The sequence below is a fragment of the Leptosomus discolor genome, chromosome Z (genome assembly GCF_034619465.1).
Source record: "Leptosomus discolor isolate bLepDis1 chromosome Z, bLepDis1.hap2, whole genome shotgun sequence".
Lineage (NCBI taxonomy): Eukaryota > Metazoa > Chordata > Aves > Leptosomiformes > Leptosomidae > Leptosomus > Leptosomus discolor.
Genome location: NC_141419.1, coordinates 38,415,329 through 38,434,066, shown reverse-complemented (window position 1 = coordinate 38,434,066; position 18,738 = coordinate 38,415,329). Strand labels below are relative to the sequence as shown.

The 18,738-nt window shown below is 37.4% G+C and overlaps 1 protein-coding gene across 11 annotated transcripts in view; it reads left to right on the top strand.

The window, feature by feature from the left end:
- The window catches only part of LOC104351430 (transducin-like enhancer protein 1), a 71,340-nt gene that overhangs the window by 27,097 nt on the left and 25,505 nt on the right, over positions 1-18,738 (top strand). For 6 of the 11 annotated variants that reach the window (XM_086479305.1, XM_086479302.1, XM_086479299.1 and 3 more), the window contains exon 7: positions 12,205-12,425. In XM_086479305.1, coding sequence (XP_086335431.1) covers positions 12,205-12,425 — 221 coding nt within the window. Of the gene's footprint in view, positions 1-12,204; positions 12,426-13,162; positions 13,180-18,738 lie in introns of all 11 variants that reach the window. The other 5 variants (XM_086479306.1, XM_086479303.1, XM_086479298.1 and 2 more) reach the window with 3 other exon arrangements.

The window sequence follows — 18,738 nt, the reverse complement described above, 5'->3', positions numbered from 1 at the left end:
TTGCATCCAAAAGTCAAATGTAATTGAGTTGCAGGCCCTTATCTTGCAAGGTTTCATGTGTGGGTAGATAGAAAAATCTGCATCTTGGATCTTGTCCAAAATGAAAACCAAAAGATCTTAAGTGGTGCTCTCATCTAGGTCTAACATCTAAGCTACAAGTCAAAGGTGAAACAAAGTATATGGTTCCACATTTGTGATGCTAAACATGTTTCAAGAAAGGAGTGAAAGGAAGATGTTTGGAAAAAAATGTGGTTAGCTAGAGCTAAAAGCTGAAGATATGCAGCTGCAACTGCGAGTGCAGAAAGAAGGTAGCTTCTGATGAGATGAGAATGTGAGGTATCAACAGTGAGCTGGTACCACTTGCTTCATTACTGTCTACTGATGTTGAAGGTATGGGATGTACATGTTGAATGGTGTAGGGTTGTAAGTTGGTCTGTCTTGCAGCAGGAGAGAGGTGCAGGGGGGACTGGTAAGATTAGAAGAAACTGTGCATGTGGCAATAGTAAACAGAAGAACTGAAAAATCTATGAACGATGTGGTTTCAGGAATGGTTAGGTAATAGAAGCAGAGCAGATTGATATGCTAGAAAAAACGATTCCTTCTTTTTGTGAACTTGGCTCCAAATGGTTCTGTTAAACAGATTGGAAGGAATAGCTTCAGTGGAATGGAAAGGGCTAAAGTTGGGCCAAGTGCTGGAATAGTACAGTTCAAGGCAAGGATTTACAGAAAGTGTGGTCAGTGAGGTTTGTTAAAGAGGATATGGAAGAGCTACTGCAAAGACAAAATAGGGGTTAGAAGATGGGCCTGCTTTTGGAGGTGACTGAGGCAGAGGAGTGTCTATGTATATATATGTATTCATATATATATGTATGTAAGTTGTTGTCACAGAAGGGTAGGTTATTTAATCCCAGAGGAAAGAATTACTTCCTTTAGAGAGTGATTCAAAGCACCTGTCTTGATTAAAGCATATGCAGGCAGAATAGCTTTTCATGTTTGAAGATAGTTTTTGTGAATATTATCCACTTTTCCCCTAAGTTACAAGGAAGTAAAAGACGTCAAACTGAAGAGATGAGCATGCCTTATTCTCTCTTACAAATGTCTGCTTTGCATTCGTACTTGATGTGAGACAAGTGGGGGAATTGGAGTAGGTGAAAAGTCAATAAACTGAGATAAAAGTGTGATATGACCTTCAGTGCTTCTCTTGAAAGAAGTCTGACATATGGTAGGTTTGGAGGAGGAAGAATGAATTGGTTAGCCCAGACAAAAGAGAAACTCAGCTATGACTACACATGAAGTGAAATCAAATGTGAAGAAGTCAGTTGAGTAAGGATGAAACAAAACATGGTCATGGACTTGTCCTGCAACATGAGTAGGAATAGAGGATGGTCTTGGGAGTTTACACGTTGAATGATGTAGGGCTGGAAGCTGAACTGCTCTGAAAGGAGCTGAGGTCTATTTTTGAGAAGCAAACACTGATACACTGAGGTGAACTGTCAGCATGCTGATGGGAGGTGTGTGGACTGCACAGACTATTAAAATATACTTGTACCTAGGTGACTGTGACAAAGATGGAAGTAGGAAAGTGCAGAGAGATAGATACAGAGGAAGATGCAGGGGGTCGCAAGTACAGTAACTATTAAACACTGGAAATGTGCAATAAAACAGCAAGCCACTGTTTTTCATGGGGGAAGAGCGAGGCAAACTGTTGAGAATAGGAGGCTATGAGGGAGGACTGGAAGAGAAGGAAGAGAAGCTTGGTTTCCTGTTCTTGCACAGAGCAAGGCTAGCATATGCATTTAAGGTAACTTTAGGAAATACTGAAGGCAAGGCAAAGATGTAATTTTTACAGCAGTTTGCTGTAACTCTTCAATATGCTGAGGAGCTTGTATCAACTGCAGGATTCCTGGTATATGGTAACTGCATTATTTTTTCTTTTTTTCAGCGTACTGCTGAACTACCAAGGTTGCTGTCTTATGTAACACTTATTTCCTGAGAACATCTAGCGCTAACTTTAAAGTTGCTGGCTATCTGTAGCTCTTTAAATCGGATACTTACAAGCAGTAGTATTGAGGTAGTAAAAGCAAGGATTAGCAAAAATGGATTGTTCAAATGCTTGTTCAGAAGTGATTGTCATTTGGTAGCTGGAGGTTGTTACAGAATGTATAGGAAATTTCCAAGAATCTGGTCTGTGGCTTGGAACAGTAAATAAAAATCAAGGTAATGCTTTTCTCATGCTGTGTCATATTATTCATTCTTTGATATCCGTGAAATGTTTTTCTAGTTAGTAGTAGCTGGGGAAAAAAGAGTGAGTATAATTTAAAATATTATATTTAACTGCAGAATTTTAATTTACCAAAAAGCCTTTCTACTCCATCATTACTATTTTCATGTTTGGCAAGATTTAAATTTCTGGAGACTAGAAGAGTCTGGGAGGAAAACATACTTTTTTAGATAGTCATACATCAGTAATAAAGCCCCCTAGAGTAATATCTTTAAGTCATTCCCAAATTTGTGCATGCTTGAACTAGTTGTTTTGGCTTCTGTGGTAACAGGAACATGCTTTTGAAGTGTTGTTGGATGGTAGTGGCATGCTAATGGTAGCTAAAAAGGCAAATAAATAGATTTGAGGTTAGAAGGTGAGTAATAGCAGGAATTTATGGCTGTCCCAGAAAAAAAAAATGAGCTGGCAGTTTCTGCAAACCAGAAGCAATGAGTGCTGACAGCTTCATTCTAGAGACTTAAGGCTTGCATCTAAGTCTTCAGAGAAAGCAATATATGCTTGTCTAAAATTAAAGAAAAGTTTTGTTCTCAAACTGGCTTACACTGACAGTGATCAGAAGAATGTAACTGGTTTCAGAGAAGCAGCCCTTGTCTTGTCTGGACCAAGAGAATATAAGGGTGACTTATGTGGTTTTTAGAATCTGAGTTTGAATTAGTTACTTTTCCTTTAAAGTCTTGGGAAGTCCTTTGGTGAAGATGTGTTTTTCTGCACAAGGATAATTTTTTCTGTTCTTTATTTGTTCTCTAGCCCTCCACTCCCTCCTGCCCTGTGGCATCTGTCCTTTATAAAGGCCTCTTTGGTTCTTCTGCTGTTGCAGAGTTTTTCCTTAATGTGACTTCAACTTTGCAGCTCATCCCTTATTTTAAAACCCCACAACATTATTTAATGTAAGAAAAAAAAAACCCCAAACCATTATTAGTACAAGGACCCTTAGAACTTGCTCTTCGGACTTGTTTCTATTTCCTTTGTTTGCTATAAACTGTTTGAGACAGGAATTGTTCTGAAGCCAGCCCTGTAATACGTATTGTAAAAGAACAGCTATCAATGAAAAAGTTTATATATAGAAACACATGGAAGAAATGTTATATTTGTATATAAAAGTAAAAACAATCAATATATATGTAATATATACAGGACGGTAGGTATAATATATAACATATAGTATATGTAGTGTATAACAATATATTAATGATATATTAAGATATAAAAATATATTATTGTGTATATATGAATTATAAAATGTTTTATGTGTGTATATCTACATATAAGGTTATGCTAGCAAAAGGGCTTCTTTAGTTCATGGGCTGCTTGTTGTGTTGTCAGAATAGTTGCTGATACAAGCAGTAGCCATGCCTCAGTGGGTCTGCACTTGGTACAAGCTACTAAGTTTTAGATGGACTTACAGTGCCTAAAAGCATGGAGGAGGGAAGAAAACCCTTTTTTGTTGGCAAAAGCCCTTATGTGGCTGCAGCTACACCAGTGGAGTGATAATGCACCTTGGGGAGAAGATGTTGCTGAACTGGAAGAATTCCATCTGCTGGCAATATTCTGCGTCCTTCCTGCAGGGCTCTGCCTGCATGGGATGATCCACAGACTCCACAATGTAGCTAGGCTGCTAGTGCAGATCTGCTCTTGTGAAAGTGCCAGTCATGCTGGCAGTACTATATAATTATTCCCTCTATATCAATGGGATGTTAAAAATCTTGCCATTTAACAATTATCACTAAAATTTTGTTAAACAGTTAATTGCTGATCACTTTAACGGAAAATCAGCTGACGTGCGCATACACTGGGTGTGGTGACAACTCATTTGGGTGGGGTCACCCACAACTGTCATTAATGTTTACAAGAGTGAATCTTTTTTGAAGAGCCCTGAAGTGTAATATCTCTTTATCTTTCTAATTTGCCCTCCCAAATGCTTGAAGGAAGGACAGAGAAACCTAGCTGTTTAAAGTGAGACAGAAAGGCACAGCAAAGGTTAGAGTTGCTTCTCCGCATAGTGCTAAGGAAAAGACAGAGTGCTTCTTTCTCCCTTGCAGTCTATATGTCTGCGATCTATAATGTAGGAACTAATCAATGGTTAATAATCTACCTTTGGAAATTATTTTTATATTATCTGTTTGCATTGTATTGGGGAGCATTGAAGACCTGTTTCTCAGCTCTATAGGTGTAAAGCTAACTACAGTATTAAAATTTTAAAACCGGGATCTTGTGATTCAGCAAAAGTACTGTGTGTATACTTGTAGGTAGGCTGGTACTGGCTATGTAATTCAAATTGATAGCAACCCAAGCTTTTCTCGTGTTGAAAGCCTTAATTTTCCTTATTTAAGAAAAATCCTCATTAAATACAGAACGTATTCTAAAATACAAGCTCAAGAATATATCTAGTATTTGTATGTCTTACATAAGGATTTAAGGAGCTGTCAAAAAAACTTTCCTCTTGTAGTAATGAAAAGTTCAGTTTAAAGTTTTGCTAGGTAGATGCAGGCTTTGGTATAACTGCTTTGACCCTTGTTGGCTGAGTTGCCTTCTCTGGGGTCTTTGAAGGTGACCCATGTACACCAGGTTTGCTGGCCCACATTAGAATCTGTGTTCTCTTCTTGTGTTGTAATTTTTCTGTGGAATCATTTTTCTCTTGAACTACACTACTGATCAATAAACACATATTTTTGTTTCAGAGAAGTTAGTGTGGTAGCTTCATGACTGCAACTAGCTTTTATTTTCTTTCTTCAGATAAAGAACTTTTAGTCTTACCAAGTAAGTATATGGGGAATTATACTCGTGTTTATGCTAACTTTCCTTACTTTAGCAAGATTAAAGAATGGAGTTTAATCTCTAGTGCAAGGACGAAAAAAAAAAGAAACACCAGACTCTAGTGCTGGCAAGGTTTAGTGTTCTGTGGCAAAACTGGGTAGCATATATCTGTAGAAGAAATGCATTTTACAGTGTAACAGGTATGTGTTAAAAGTGTTGTGAGAGCACCAGAGCATGAAGTGGTCTTTTTAATCTTCATGAACCAGTTGAAATAAGCATTGCTTTTTCTATTTTGAGTTTTCTGAAGAACAAAGAGGAGACAAGACTTGATTCCTAAAGGAGGAACCCATAGCAGAGGACTGAAAGTGAATTCTGAAAAGCAGGGAAATAGCACAGGGAGGAAAGAATTAAGTGACCAAGTAGGAAAGGGGTTAAAGTAAAACAGATAAAAGACTAATTGCCATCCATAAACTTCATGTTCTTTTGCAGTAGGGTTCTTCATGGGGTACTTTGGACATGCTGAGGGTCTTGTATCTGATTTGGTTTTTAGTAGGTGAAGTGGCAGGAGGGCATAGTTCATTATTGTTCGTATCACTGTATCGCTGAAGCCGTGAAATACAACTTCTCAGCCTTATTTCAGTTACCTTAGAGATGAAGTTAATTTGTGAGAAAAGGACTGCTTAGGGATTGTATGTGTGTGAGAAGCTGCCTTTATCCTGGTATAGCATCAATTTTCTGGTTTATGTGAGGCAATTTGTGCAACCCCTTGCTGCTTCAAAACGATGATGTGCAATTGAGATTTATTAGTGTGGTTTGTGTTGTTTGAACAAGTGGAAACAGGAACTGTGAAAAACGTCGAGCCTTCTGTTCAGAAATTTAACATTAGTTTGAAACTGATTCCCGTAGTAGAAAATAATAACAAAGAACAAACAAGATGACTTTTTCCATCTTCTTTCTGACTGTGATATTTGCTTTTTGACATAAATTCTCTACATAGTGAAAGGTTTGGTTTTGTTTTTGTTGGGTTTTTTTTTTTTTTTGAGGGAGTGGAAAATAGTAAGGCCCGTAGATGCTATCCTATGCATCTTCTGTAATAAAGCATGAAAAAGGAGCAGGATTTTTGCTGTGAGACAGTTGGGTCTTTAAATAATTACGCTACTGCCACACAAATTTTATATGCATGAAATATGTGGCTTTGGATAGCCGTCCTTCTGTGGACTTACATCTCTGTAGCACGATGACATTTCACATGGTTTATAGGTGGAAGAGGCTTGCTGAAGACACTGTTTCTTTCTTCTGAAGGGACATTTTCTTCCTGCACCCAGGGCACCATGGCTTGTTCACTAATGTATAGTTTTCAAATAACTTCTACAAAACTATAAAGGCTTCATTCAGCTCACTAGCTAGGTATGCAGTGGTGGGCACTTTAAGACTGTTTACTGTGGTATAGTGTAGCTTCCTATCTGTCAGAACAAAATCTGAGCTTTTAGAAGAAGGGAACCAAATGAACCAAAATAAACACAGATGTTTCGAAGGAATTAGTTAGAAAATTAATCAATGATAATATCAGCTGACTCTCATTTTTCCTAAAACATGTTTAAACAGGGAGAAAATAGTAAGCAATAACAATTGCAGAATCACAGAATGCTGGAGGTTAGGAGTGACCTGTGGAGGGCATCTGGTCTACCCCCCTGCTCAAGCAGGACCACCTAGAGCCAACTGTGCAGTACCATGTCCGTATCGCTTTTGAGTATCTCCGAGGATGGCGAATCCACAACTTCCCTGGGCATCCTGTGTCAGTGTTTAGTCACCATCACAGTGAAAAGTGTTTTCTGTTGTTCAGAAGGAACCTCCCATGCTTTAGTCTGTGTCCATTGCCTCTTGCCCTGTGATTGGGCCATCCAATGATGGGCCACAAAGATGTTTAACGGACTGGAACATCTCACATATGAGGACAGGCGAGAAAGCTGTGACCTCATTCATCTAACAATCCATCCATCCATCTAACAATCCATCCATCCATCTAACAATCCATCCATCCATCTAACAATCCATCCATCCATCTAACAATCCATCCATCCATCTAACAATCCATCCATCCATCTAACAATCCATCCATCCATCTAACAATCCATCCATCCATCTAACAATCCATCCATCCATCTAACAATCCAATCCATCCATCAACACCATAGCTGTCCAACTGAATGGCAAGAATGTTGTGAGGGACTGTATCAAATGGCTTCCAGAAATCTGGGTAGATGATACCTGTAGCTCTTCCCTTATCCACTGTTGCACTCACTCCATTGTAGAAAAATGTGGCTATATTATTAAGGGAAGTTGTTTGTCATACTGCAATATGTTCTTCCCTGTAGCTGAAATACTGTCTTTAAAGCACCTACAGGAACTTAAATGCAAGTAGCAATTAATGGCTTAGACTGTCTAATGATTTTACTCCTGCTAAATGCGACTGTTGGCAGCATGGGTGGCGTATGCAGGGTTTTGGATTTTTTTTTTTAGAATTGGGAGGAAGGCTGGATCTGACAGGAGCACAACTTGAGTTGTAATCTTCCAAAAAAGGAAACATTTGCAATGTTCATTTTGAGAATATTTCTAAACAGTGAAGGAGAAGGTTATGGCTTGGTTAGCTAGCTGTATGCGCTCAGGCAGTGGCCCTCTTATGTTTGTTGGCCATAGACTTTTGATACAGGCTCTCACTTCTTTCTACTACTTAAGCAAGCAAATAAAAAAACCTGAAGATTTCCCTTTGGAAAGGGAGAGAATATGGCAATGAAATTGAACACAGTAATACATGTTTTTCTCTGATATCTTTTTGCCCGCTTGAGTTTTAACAAAATTACATTTCTTCCGTTTTACAGAAGTTGACATGAAATAGTGCCCTTTACATTTTAGGTCTCTAAATGACTTTTGTGCCTGACAGACATTTTTTCAGAACACCTCTGTGGAGCTTGGGGGAATCTGTTGATAGTATTACTGGTACTAGTGCTGATAAGGTTTTTGAAAACTTTTTCTACTTTTAGGTGTTTATTTAATAGAGGACAAGAGAAAGCAGCTATTGTAGTACGCCTTAGGTGTCTGTGACCTCATAGAGGTACTTTAAGGTGGGAAGTGGGGTTGTAGGTGCTCATGCTGTAGCTTGATAAGCAAGAAGCGTAAAGGAGACGTCATTGTTTAGGTTTAGGAAACCTGTTTCACAAAGACTTAGTAACTCTGTCTCAGGAAGTCTCTCACAGAGATTGAAAATTTTTTTCAAATTTTAAGTATTAGTTAAAATGCTCTTTATAGCTGGAACTTGGCTAGGATGTTGGGGGTGAAAAACTGTACTGCTTTTAAAATGGTTAGGAGGTGCTTGCTCAGAGAAGCAAGTGCAGTGATTCTTGGATCTTTGCAGTCTGGTTAAGGGGATACTGAGAAAAAAAGGCAATAAAACCTATATCTAAACAGTAGAGTAAGCTGAATTTGCTGTTCCTTTTCTCCCTTTGCAAATGTGAAAAACTTCTGTTTTTGTAACAAAATGGTAGGTGAACTACTGATGCTTTTAAAATCGCTGCTATGGCTAATTATCTCAGCACAGTCACTTATGTATGCATCATTGCACTCTACCTTCCCACTTCCCTCTGAAAGTGGACACAGCCTTTGCTCTGCAAGTGATGATAATAATTGGTAGTAAGACAGACCTGTTACTCATCCTTTTTTGAGCACATTTCTTATGGCAGGTGTCTAGTTTTTAATTAACTGCTAATGAACATGCCTAGTAGACCATGATACTGCTGCCAACTTACTCCTTTTTATATCTCGCTGCTGCTAAGCTCTTAAAAGGTGACAGAGCAGCATTAGTGTCTTTGAAGTGATAGGAAAGTGATTATATGCATAACATAATTGTTTTTAGGATCTGCTATGGCAAATGTCTAGTTACTAAATACATCAGGTGAATGCTGCTGTTATCCATCTCCCTGGTCTTTGGTTTCTTCCTTTGTGTGCAACACATATTACTTTTTCCCCCTTCTAGGAAGAGAATACAATATACTTCTAACGATTCAAGTTTTTTACATAACAGCATGAACTTCTGGAAAGGATCATCTTTATGTGTAAGGGAGAATTTTAGACCTATTATGAATAGGTAACATAAAACCAATAAAGCAATATATTTCAGTCATAAATAGCAGTGGGCCTAAGATAATAAATATTACATCACAATATACCTTTGGCTTAAAAGACCATCATCAGGTTTTCAGTCTTAAGTCTGTTTAATGTAGTTGAATATTTAAGTATCTTTGGGTACCATTTTCCTCTGCTACTCTCAGTAACCATTTTGCAATGCTGCTAAGATACTATGCAGAGTGATGCATTTCCACTTAATTGCTCTCATATCTCCTTCTACACCTTACGGTGAGCATTGCTGTCCACCATTCGTATGCAGTCCCATCAGAGAAACGGGACACAGCCCTTCTCGTCACATGCTTTTAGCTTGAGAACCTGTCAGAGGGCATTAATCTGTTCCTCATTTCTAGGACTTTTGTAATACCCTGTGTGTAGGCTACAAAGCAGAGACAGGGAAATTGTAGGTAATGTGTCCCTAACAGTTTGATTTCTAAAAATGTTAACCTGTGTTTCCTGAAATCACATGAGTTAATTTGTTTGCTAATTAAACCAAGAGAGGCATGAATAAAGGGAATATTCACAGGCTTCCTGAAGGGATAGGGACAAGAATGGAAACAATTTAACATCATTTCCCTGTTTTGACCTTCCCATGCCCACACAGCAAAAGAAACTAATTTGAACTCACTGTTGGAGGAAGGAAGAGGCTTTTCTCCACGAAACCAATTTGGAAGGGATAAATAACTCTTTGTTCTTAGTCAATTGCACACCACAACTAGATAATCCAGTGTGATAGTGCAGCTGGGGACAAGTAGGACCAATGCCATGAATGCAGTACAGTACTGCTGATGCAGTTGTCTCATGGCTAGAGTGCAGATGACTGACCTGGCTTAAGTGGTCAACAAGGAAGGGAGCAACTAAGATACCATCTCTGAGAGCCTGCCAAAAACATGTTACCTCCTGATTTGAGAAAACACGCTGGAAACTACTGAAGTCTTGATAAAGTATGTGAGAAGGAAGATGTCCTCTCGCTCTTCAGAGGCTGTATCAAAACCCAAAAAAAACCCCAAAACCCTGTCAGTGCTCTTTACTCATACTTCTTCAGTTAATTGAAGATTCACTAGCAGTAGCAGCTTGATTGTAGAAGGTGGTCTACTGCTTCAACTACTTCAAATATATAATTCTTAATACTTCCTTTAAAATGTTACTTTTTTGGGTTGTTGTAAACACATTAAAATAGAAAGATAAGAGCTATCCCTCTTGCCTTTCCTTTTAAACATACTGAAAAGTTGACAAGGATAGTGATCAGGTGTACGTATTAGAGTGCAGACTAGCAAGGCTTTTTATGCAGCATGTGAAAAGAAATTCACATGGTGTGAGAAAGATTTGGTAAACTTGTGGCTTTATAGAATTGACTAAGGGGATTGTGGTAGATTTTAAGACTTGTCTTGTATATAAGAAATAAGTAAATGATGGCTGGATTACAGCAGAAAAGTGAAACTTTAGCAGGCCCAGTGCAGAGTTCTTCAGTGTCAGTTGCTTGTGTCTACATAAGTTTATAAACAGCTCAAGGCATGTCTTGGAATATGATTATGAGAAATAAAAGTGTAGGAACACAGTAGTTATCTAAATAGTAATAAATGAAGTCATTCATATGGCAGTAGATGTTATGCAGGTGCTGTTGACAGTTTGTCTTGAAGAGTCTTGGGACCTATGGAAGCAGATAAAATATTTTTGGGTTATTTGGAGTTGAGTTATTTTGGTGTAACTTGTGAAGTATTGTGAGTTCAGTAGCTGTCAACAGTACTGTAACCATTTTGCCTGCTCATACAGGACACTAGCATTCACCAGGTCAAACTCTCACGTCTATTTGAGCTCATCCTGTTCAGACGTTTGCTTATCTGTCTTCTCTTTGCTCCCATGAGTTGGGTGGTACTCTAGCTTATTTTCATGGTATGTAACTTCAGCAGAGGGATGTCGGAGTGTGGCCAAGGTGGAGAGGTTTCTACTGTCTTCTGTTCAAATGGCCAGGCACAAGGCAGCAGGAAAGAAGCAGGAAATCTGTTTACCTGTAGCAGACTAAAGGGGAGGTATGACTAAGCTAAATGCAGTTTTGAAGCTTTGTTTTCTGAATCTGTGCTAGGCATTTTGGACAAATTAAATGGTTAGCTGAAGTTGGAAAATATTAGTAAAACCCTAACAGCTTTAACTAGAAAATATCTTAATATTTAACTATGGGGAAGTTGTTCCATTATAAGTACTCTCTTTCTAAAATGGCGCACGGGTTATTTTGCCTGATAGGTTACAGGATTCTATGTCCACTCATTATGATACTGATCCTGCAAGCTGCTTTTGAAACAGATGGAGGTATTTTAGTTCATTAAAACCACATTTCTTGTTGGAAATTCTATGACTTTATTGTTGCTACCTGGAATACCTGGATTTTAAGCTCAAGGTTGGTTCTTAAATACAGTGTTGGTTCATGAATAATTTGTTTTTTCAAAAGCTTGGCTAGAACATAATATGAATTTAACTACACTAAATATGAAATTGATGAGCATGTTTTAGGTTTTTTAGTATTCAAAATAGAAGCCTATTTGCTATTTCCAAATTGGGGATGTGAGTTAAAATCAGTCTTGCCAGTGAAACTTCTTTTGTTTTCCCAGAGCAGTGATGTTCCTTTCTACAGAAAGGAAAGTGTATTCAGGCCTTCCGCTGCTGCTGTTTGTTTGTCACTGGTGATGCTGTGGCAGGCAATAGCTGCCCAAAATAACCTACAGCAGCTGAACTTATTCCTCGGGCTGAAGAACAGGTATCTAGCTAGCCTTTTTTGGTTTATGGGATGTGAGCAGAGCTGTCCACCCACTGTGTGCTATAATGTAGTATGTACGTGTGGTGGGACAAAAAGGAGAGGCTAGATTTAAAACAGACAAACAAATTAAAAAATCCACTGTTGATTCCTAATAATTAACCAAACTTCTCCCTTCTCCTTCCCAAACTATGTGCTATGTGGTGTTCTTCTGGGGATGGTGATACACCACTGGGAACAGCAGCAGCAGTTGCAGGCTCAACATCTCTCCCATGGCCATGGACCTCCAGTGCCTCTAACACCACATCCATCAGGACTTCAGCCTCCAGGAATCCCTCCACTCGGAAGCAGTGCTGGCCTTCTTGCCCTTTCTAGTGCTTTGGGTGGGCAGTCTCACTTGGCAATAAAAGATGACAAGAAGCATCACGATGCAGAACACCACAGAGGTGAGAGGCATGGCAGGCCTGATTAGGACATTGTCAAATTTGCACATTGCTGCAAACTATATGCATCTCTAAAGAATTCAAGTTATATAGAATGAGAAAAAAAAAAAAACCCTGTTGGGAAATTTAAAAATGTCTGCATATATACCACTGAAGCAAAATTCAGCTTGGAATTTTTCAGTATTTTAAAAGGGGATCGCTAGGTGTCATCTGCTCTGTAGTTTGCAGGGCATTTTGACATCCTGGTAAATGCTTAGTTGTAACACCAGTGGCCTGCACCATATTGTGGAAAACTGTTAAACTGCATAATGGATAATTTTTTCAAAGAAAGTAACTTGTTAAATGGGTGGGTGGGAAGGTAGGGAGAATGAGAAGTTAAATTTTGAAGTGAATGTGTTCAAACAAAAGATTTAGATAATTGCATCTGTTATTTTAGTTTTGTAGGCTTAAATTCTAGTACGCAATTAAATATTGGGCAAAATTGCACTTGGCTAATTTTTGAAAAGAAAATAATTTATTCTGTCATGAAGTAAAACTAGGCTTTGTGTATGGTTAAACTGTAAATCATGTTTACAAAATACTGTAATTTTCAGGAAATCACTGTATTAGGATGTGCAATGACTTATATAAATAAAAGCCATTTAAAAACTGTTCGTGGCTTGTGTTCTAATTTTTTTTCCCCCCTTTTTTATTTCTGTTCTTGCCTCTGTGTCTGAACGGGCATGTCTGTGCGTTTCTTGGTTACTGCGGGAGCAGACAGAGAGCCAGGCACAGTAAGTACCGACATTCCTCCTAATGTTTCCAGTTCTACTTAATGTAATAATCAGATATTGCACTTTTTGTCTTCCTTTTAGTCAGTTTCATGATACTAGGCATATGTGTTTTCTGTTAAGATATCTTCTTGGTTTATACAGAACACCAAGTCATTTTTTTTTTTGGAGGACTGTATGAATCGAGTTTGTTTCCAGGCAAAATGATATTGGGGAAGCTTGAACTTTAGTTTGTTTATTGGAGGTGGATGTGAAGCTGTAAATCAAACAGAACATTGACAGCAGCTTAAAGTATAACATTATTAGACAGAGTTAAGATTTTTCCTGTAGGATTTTCAGGAATTCGAGTTGCAGAAGAAGGGAGAAATTTAAAATTAATGTGTCATGATGGCTTCTGGCCTTAGGAGTTTCTTTAACTGAATCTGTTTAAGCCATACTAATGTCTTTTGCTGCTTAATTTGTGCTTCAGGTATAACTTCCATAGCAATACTTTTTTTGCTTTAGATGTAAGCTGTGATAGAATTGGTCTAAAACAATCTTCTCTGAAAACAGCCAAATAACTACTTTGTTACAGCTTTTTATACTGATGTGTTTTGAGTGATATTGCTATATTGATCTGTCCGAGGTGGGCATATGCAACTTACAAGTAATTTCAAGTAACAAAGCAAGTTCTGCTTGTTGATGTCATAGGTGAATTTGGGCTCTATTTTGTTTCTTTTACTCAATTAGAAAAGATAAGAACTAAGAAAAGTTATTTGACAGATGTGTTTATGGTACTAAACTGATTTTTTTTATTGCTGCCTCTTTTTTAATACTAGGGCTTGACAATTATTTACTACCTAATTTCAGCATCAATCTTTTTTTGTTTCTAGGTTTTTAAAAAAAGGCATTCATTTCAGCTTGCTTAATGTTGTATTTCTTCTCCTTGCTGTCTTCCTATCCTTCCCTGTCCTGCCACGTACTTTGCTGAAGGGCTTTTGAGTTTAAAATCAGATGCTTCAAAGTGTTATGAAATTCGGACTCTGAATTCATCTCGTAGCTGAGAATAGTTCTTGCCTATGGAAGAAGAACTGTCAAAAATTAAACTTGACTTTTGTGTTGTAGGAGATCTGCAGCTTCACTTGCTCAGTTTACTGTATGTGACAATTTGTTTAATTAAGTACACAAAATTGTCACTGCTGTTACTTCTGTCTCCATATGTGTAGCTCATGATTGCTTGGTTGTAATCTGTAGTAGGCTTTTTTTATTCTGCTTTTACCACTAAGTAACCTTTAAACAATCTGAGGCTTTATTTCATGGAAGACATTTGCTGTATGGATACGTTGAGTTTAGACTACTAAACTGGTGGCCGTAGTTCCTTTTTCGTCCCAATGGAGAATAATGCTTCATAATTAAATTGAATTTTGACAGCTGGATACAGGTGAACTTAAACTTGAATTTGAAATTGTTTAAATACAGTGTTGCATTAGAATCTTGGCTTACTATTAAATGATATCTTCAATGAAAGGATTATAATTCAAGTGATAGTCAAGTTCAAATCTCCAGCTAAATTGCTCAGCTGGGTATAATTTGCTCTTTGAACTTCTCTAATTATCTTGTATTTTTAATGGATTTCTTTTTAATTTAAAACATTTTTAATACAATTGGTCACAAGTACACAAGGCATACCAGCAAGTCTGTTTAATTATTAAATGTGGTTTCCAACTAAGCCAGTAAGCTCTTTTTTTGTAAATTAGTTTATAACATCTGGGTCACCAAGATAAGATCAATTTTCAGAGTAATATTGTAAGTGTAATGGTGCTGTCAGAAATTCTGACAAAAGCTTACTTTTATCATCCAAGACACCAAAACCCATGCTGTCTTAGTTACCTAAAATAACCATGATATTTGGTGTTACTGTGAAGTTCTCAGGATGATTTCCATCAGATATGTCTAGTGTGACCTTCCCAGTATCATCAGTAGAAGCTGACAGTTTTAAATATGCAAGCTTGAATGAATACAATTTAGCACTTGCCTATTTGGTTTTAAATTGAGTTTTTTGGCATAACTTCGAGTTAAAGCATATTGTGGCATATTATTTGAGCATATGCATTTTTAAATGAGATAAGGTTTTATTTTTTAAATTTTCCTTAAGCAAATAAGCAGACATGAGCTTTTATGTTTTATATGTTTAGAAATACTTCATAATGCAGTGATATTCATGTATTTATAAAGGAATATAAAGATTTAGTGATTTAATTATTCTTTATTGTAATATATCCATTTTACCTACTATATCTAAATGGTGAGGTCTACATTTCTCTTTTATATTACTTTGTTTCAGGAAGTTAAATGAAAGGAAGTCCTTTATGAATAAATGTTTGTGAAATATATAACATTTAAGTTGGTAATAATAGTATACTTCATACATGAACTGCTAAAATTTGGTTGAAGTTAAATTATAGGATTACATGGATAACAGCAGGTGGGTTTTGGCTGATGTACCTCTAACTACCCAAAACTGGGTCATGTTATTGTGGGAATGCAGGCCTTCCTACTGTTGTGACACCGTCTGGCTGCAGATAACGAAGGCAGGCAAAGCAAGCAGGTTTTGCAACTGAGTCTTAATAAAGTTTTGGGAGACATCAATGCAAAAGAACTTTGATGTTTGTGTTTTTTCTATGGAAGATACTGGCAACATTTGTCAAACTTATCTTAGTTGTTAATTCGTTACTTGTCTTCAGTCTGTTCTAGTATCCTGTTTGGACAGCATAGAAATGCAAAAGTTCTGAAGCACTGTATTGTATCAGTAATAATTTGTAGGCAGTGAAATCTTACTTCACTATGTGCTTGGGATTTACGTTAAGTTGGTATTTATCTTTTGTCCTCATGAAAAACATTGAGATTGTTTTCTAAGACTTAAGAAGTACTTATAAATTTTTCTAAGAAATTTTTTTACCTTCACTGTTAATCATAAATATTGCTATTGTTTTGTAAAGCAAATGCTCCTTTCCTGCAGCAGAAAAATATTCTGTGTCCTTAGCTCTCTGTCTATTCTTCACCTCCCAGTCTTGGAGGAAGGGAGCATGCACAATTGAATGACACTTTTTCGTTGATATATGCAAGCTGTTTTTGTTTGGTGTTTTCCGTCCCCACTATTTAAAAGAATTAAATCATAAAAGGAGTTACATGAAAGTGTAGGGTAGTCTTCAGTGTAGCACAAGTATGTTTCTTGGCCTTTGTGGAGAAGGTATTACTTTCCGTTACATAGTTTGTAATCAAAAAAACTTGAATTTCTTTATTCAGTTATATCTTTTTATTGACTCTGTCAACATAAAAATAAGTCAAGTCTTATGGTCTTCATAGATGCAAACCACAAATTAACGTCAGCAGGAGCCACTCACAGAAGAGCTGTGGAATGCTGTGTTGCAGTTCAGTTTATAGCTGATACAAAGCAGCATGAGGTTGATGACTTAAGGACATGAAGATTGGGGTGGACTGGTATAAATTTTTACGGATACACTTGATTCTGACAAACACTAGCTAGAAAATACTGAAATCAACAGAAGCCTTATTCTCTGCTAATGTCTCCTGATTATTGAATCAATGTGGAGGGTGATTCAAATCCATTTAGGCTTCTAGATTTCATTGTTCCTAATATGAACATACTAGTCTAAATATAACTTAAAATGGTGGATGAAAAGAGGGCGAAGTCAGTAGCTTTCCATCACTGGTAACTTAAAACAAAACCTACTGACTATGTTAGTCAACTTTTGTGTTGTTGACATGTGTGTTTGCAAGAAGCATATTCAACAAATGAAAGTTAATGATTCTTGAGTTGAATAACTTTGAGTGCTATCTTGTGCCTTGCTCGGGGATGGTTAGACACTAGTGCCTCTTCCAGCGTCCACTATGTTTCTATCAATGAGTTCTGACAATGAGTGGTGGGACTGCTAAGCAACTGGTATCTTGATTGTAGCTGTTGGACTTGATCCTGTTTTGCCTACTCAACAAGGGATTGCATTTGTTCCTGTCTACATATAGGTATCTGTAGATAGCAGTTGTGTGTGGTGCAGTGGCACAGGTCCATTGTAACGGTTAAATAAACACAGCGGCCCTGCCTGGTGATACGGGCAAGCGCTTGTCAGCTGTAATGGCAGTTGGGTGCCATTGGTTTGAATGTACAGCAAGTCAGTGAATGGCCAAGCAGAGAGCAAGTGTGTGTGTATGTGTCTTTGGGGGAAAGGGGAGTGGGAGTGATAAGGAGCCCAGCACTAGAGAAGATTTTAATTGGAACCGGAGCCGTGAGCACAGATGTGATGTAAATACTGCTATTTAATTGCTGTAATGATCAGCATGAAGTTAATTCAGTTCTGTATGTTCTACTGAGTTGTCTGGTGATGTAATGTAGCTGGGGCTAAATGAGATTACTGTGGGCTCTTGGCCTGTACCTCTAGCACACATACTTATGGTTTGGATGTAGTTCCTATGGGAAATGGCATGGCAGTCAACGAAGTACATTTGAATAATATACATTATATTTCTAAGAGGGAACCTGCCCTCTCACTGTGCATCATGACTAGGTTTTCGTTTCACATTTGCTACTGGTGGCTTCAGTTTTTATCTTCTGGCAGCAAAGTTGCTTTAGGATCCCAGGTTGCCTGTTATACAGCCCTTATGCAGTCTACTACCTCTGACAGGACAGGAAGCAGTGCTGCATTAGGCTTTTTTTCTTCTTTTGGACTTATTTGAGGAAAAGGGATGAATGTGAATAAATTTTGAATTATTGGAAGAAAAAGAACCACTTAAATTTATTGATAAAATTGATTTTGACCTTTTAGTCTGATCTGAGGTTCATGATTTACAGTTGTTGCATTGGCAATCCCTAATAAATTTAGCTCCTAGTATGAAAGCAAGGATTATCCTCAATTGTGTATCTAGTCTGTTGAAGTTAAGGCAAAATGAAAACTGGTGTCATGGAGTTTCTCTTTAGGAAATCAGCTATGCATGTATAGATCTCTTTGCCCTTTTTGTACAAACTGATTATTGATCAATCCCAACTGAAAATTTCTGTAGCATTATTAAAAAATTATATAAATATTATACTTAAAATAAAAATGGTAGACAAACTAAACATTTTTTATTAAAGAGAAGATAAGCTGTACTCTATCATTGTGAAGCTGCTGCTACTTTCTCTTAGCTGGCCCTATGCTTGATAGTGAACATATGGCAAACATAAACTCTACCAGGGCTGAAATGAAGAAAGGTGGTGTTTAGTAGCCTGTCCTCACTGTTCCCTCAACCTAAACATTGTGTCGGTAAGAGATGTCAATAGCCCAAGGCTTACATGATCATATCTTTCCCAGTTCTTGTTTGTATGTTCATTTATTTTCTTTGTTACTTCAGTGTTCTGGATCTACCATATGCACTACTTAAAAAGATGCAGATTTTCATATTGTTGAATGAAATCTTACACAATTGGTGGTGTCAATTATGATAGTAGGTTACAGTAGCAAGCTATTTTTTAATCAAAAATTATACTTCACCTGATTTAAGTCACTATTGTTACAACTTCCTTGTACT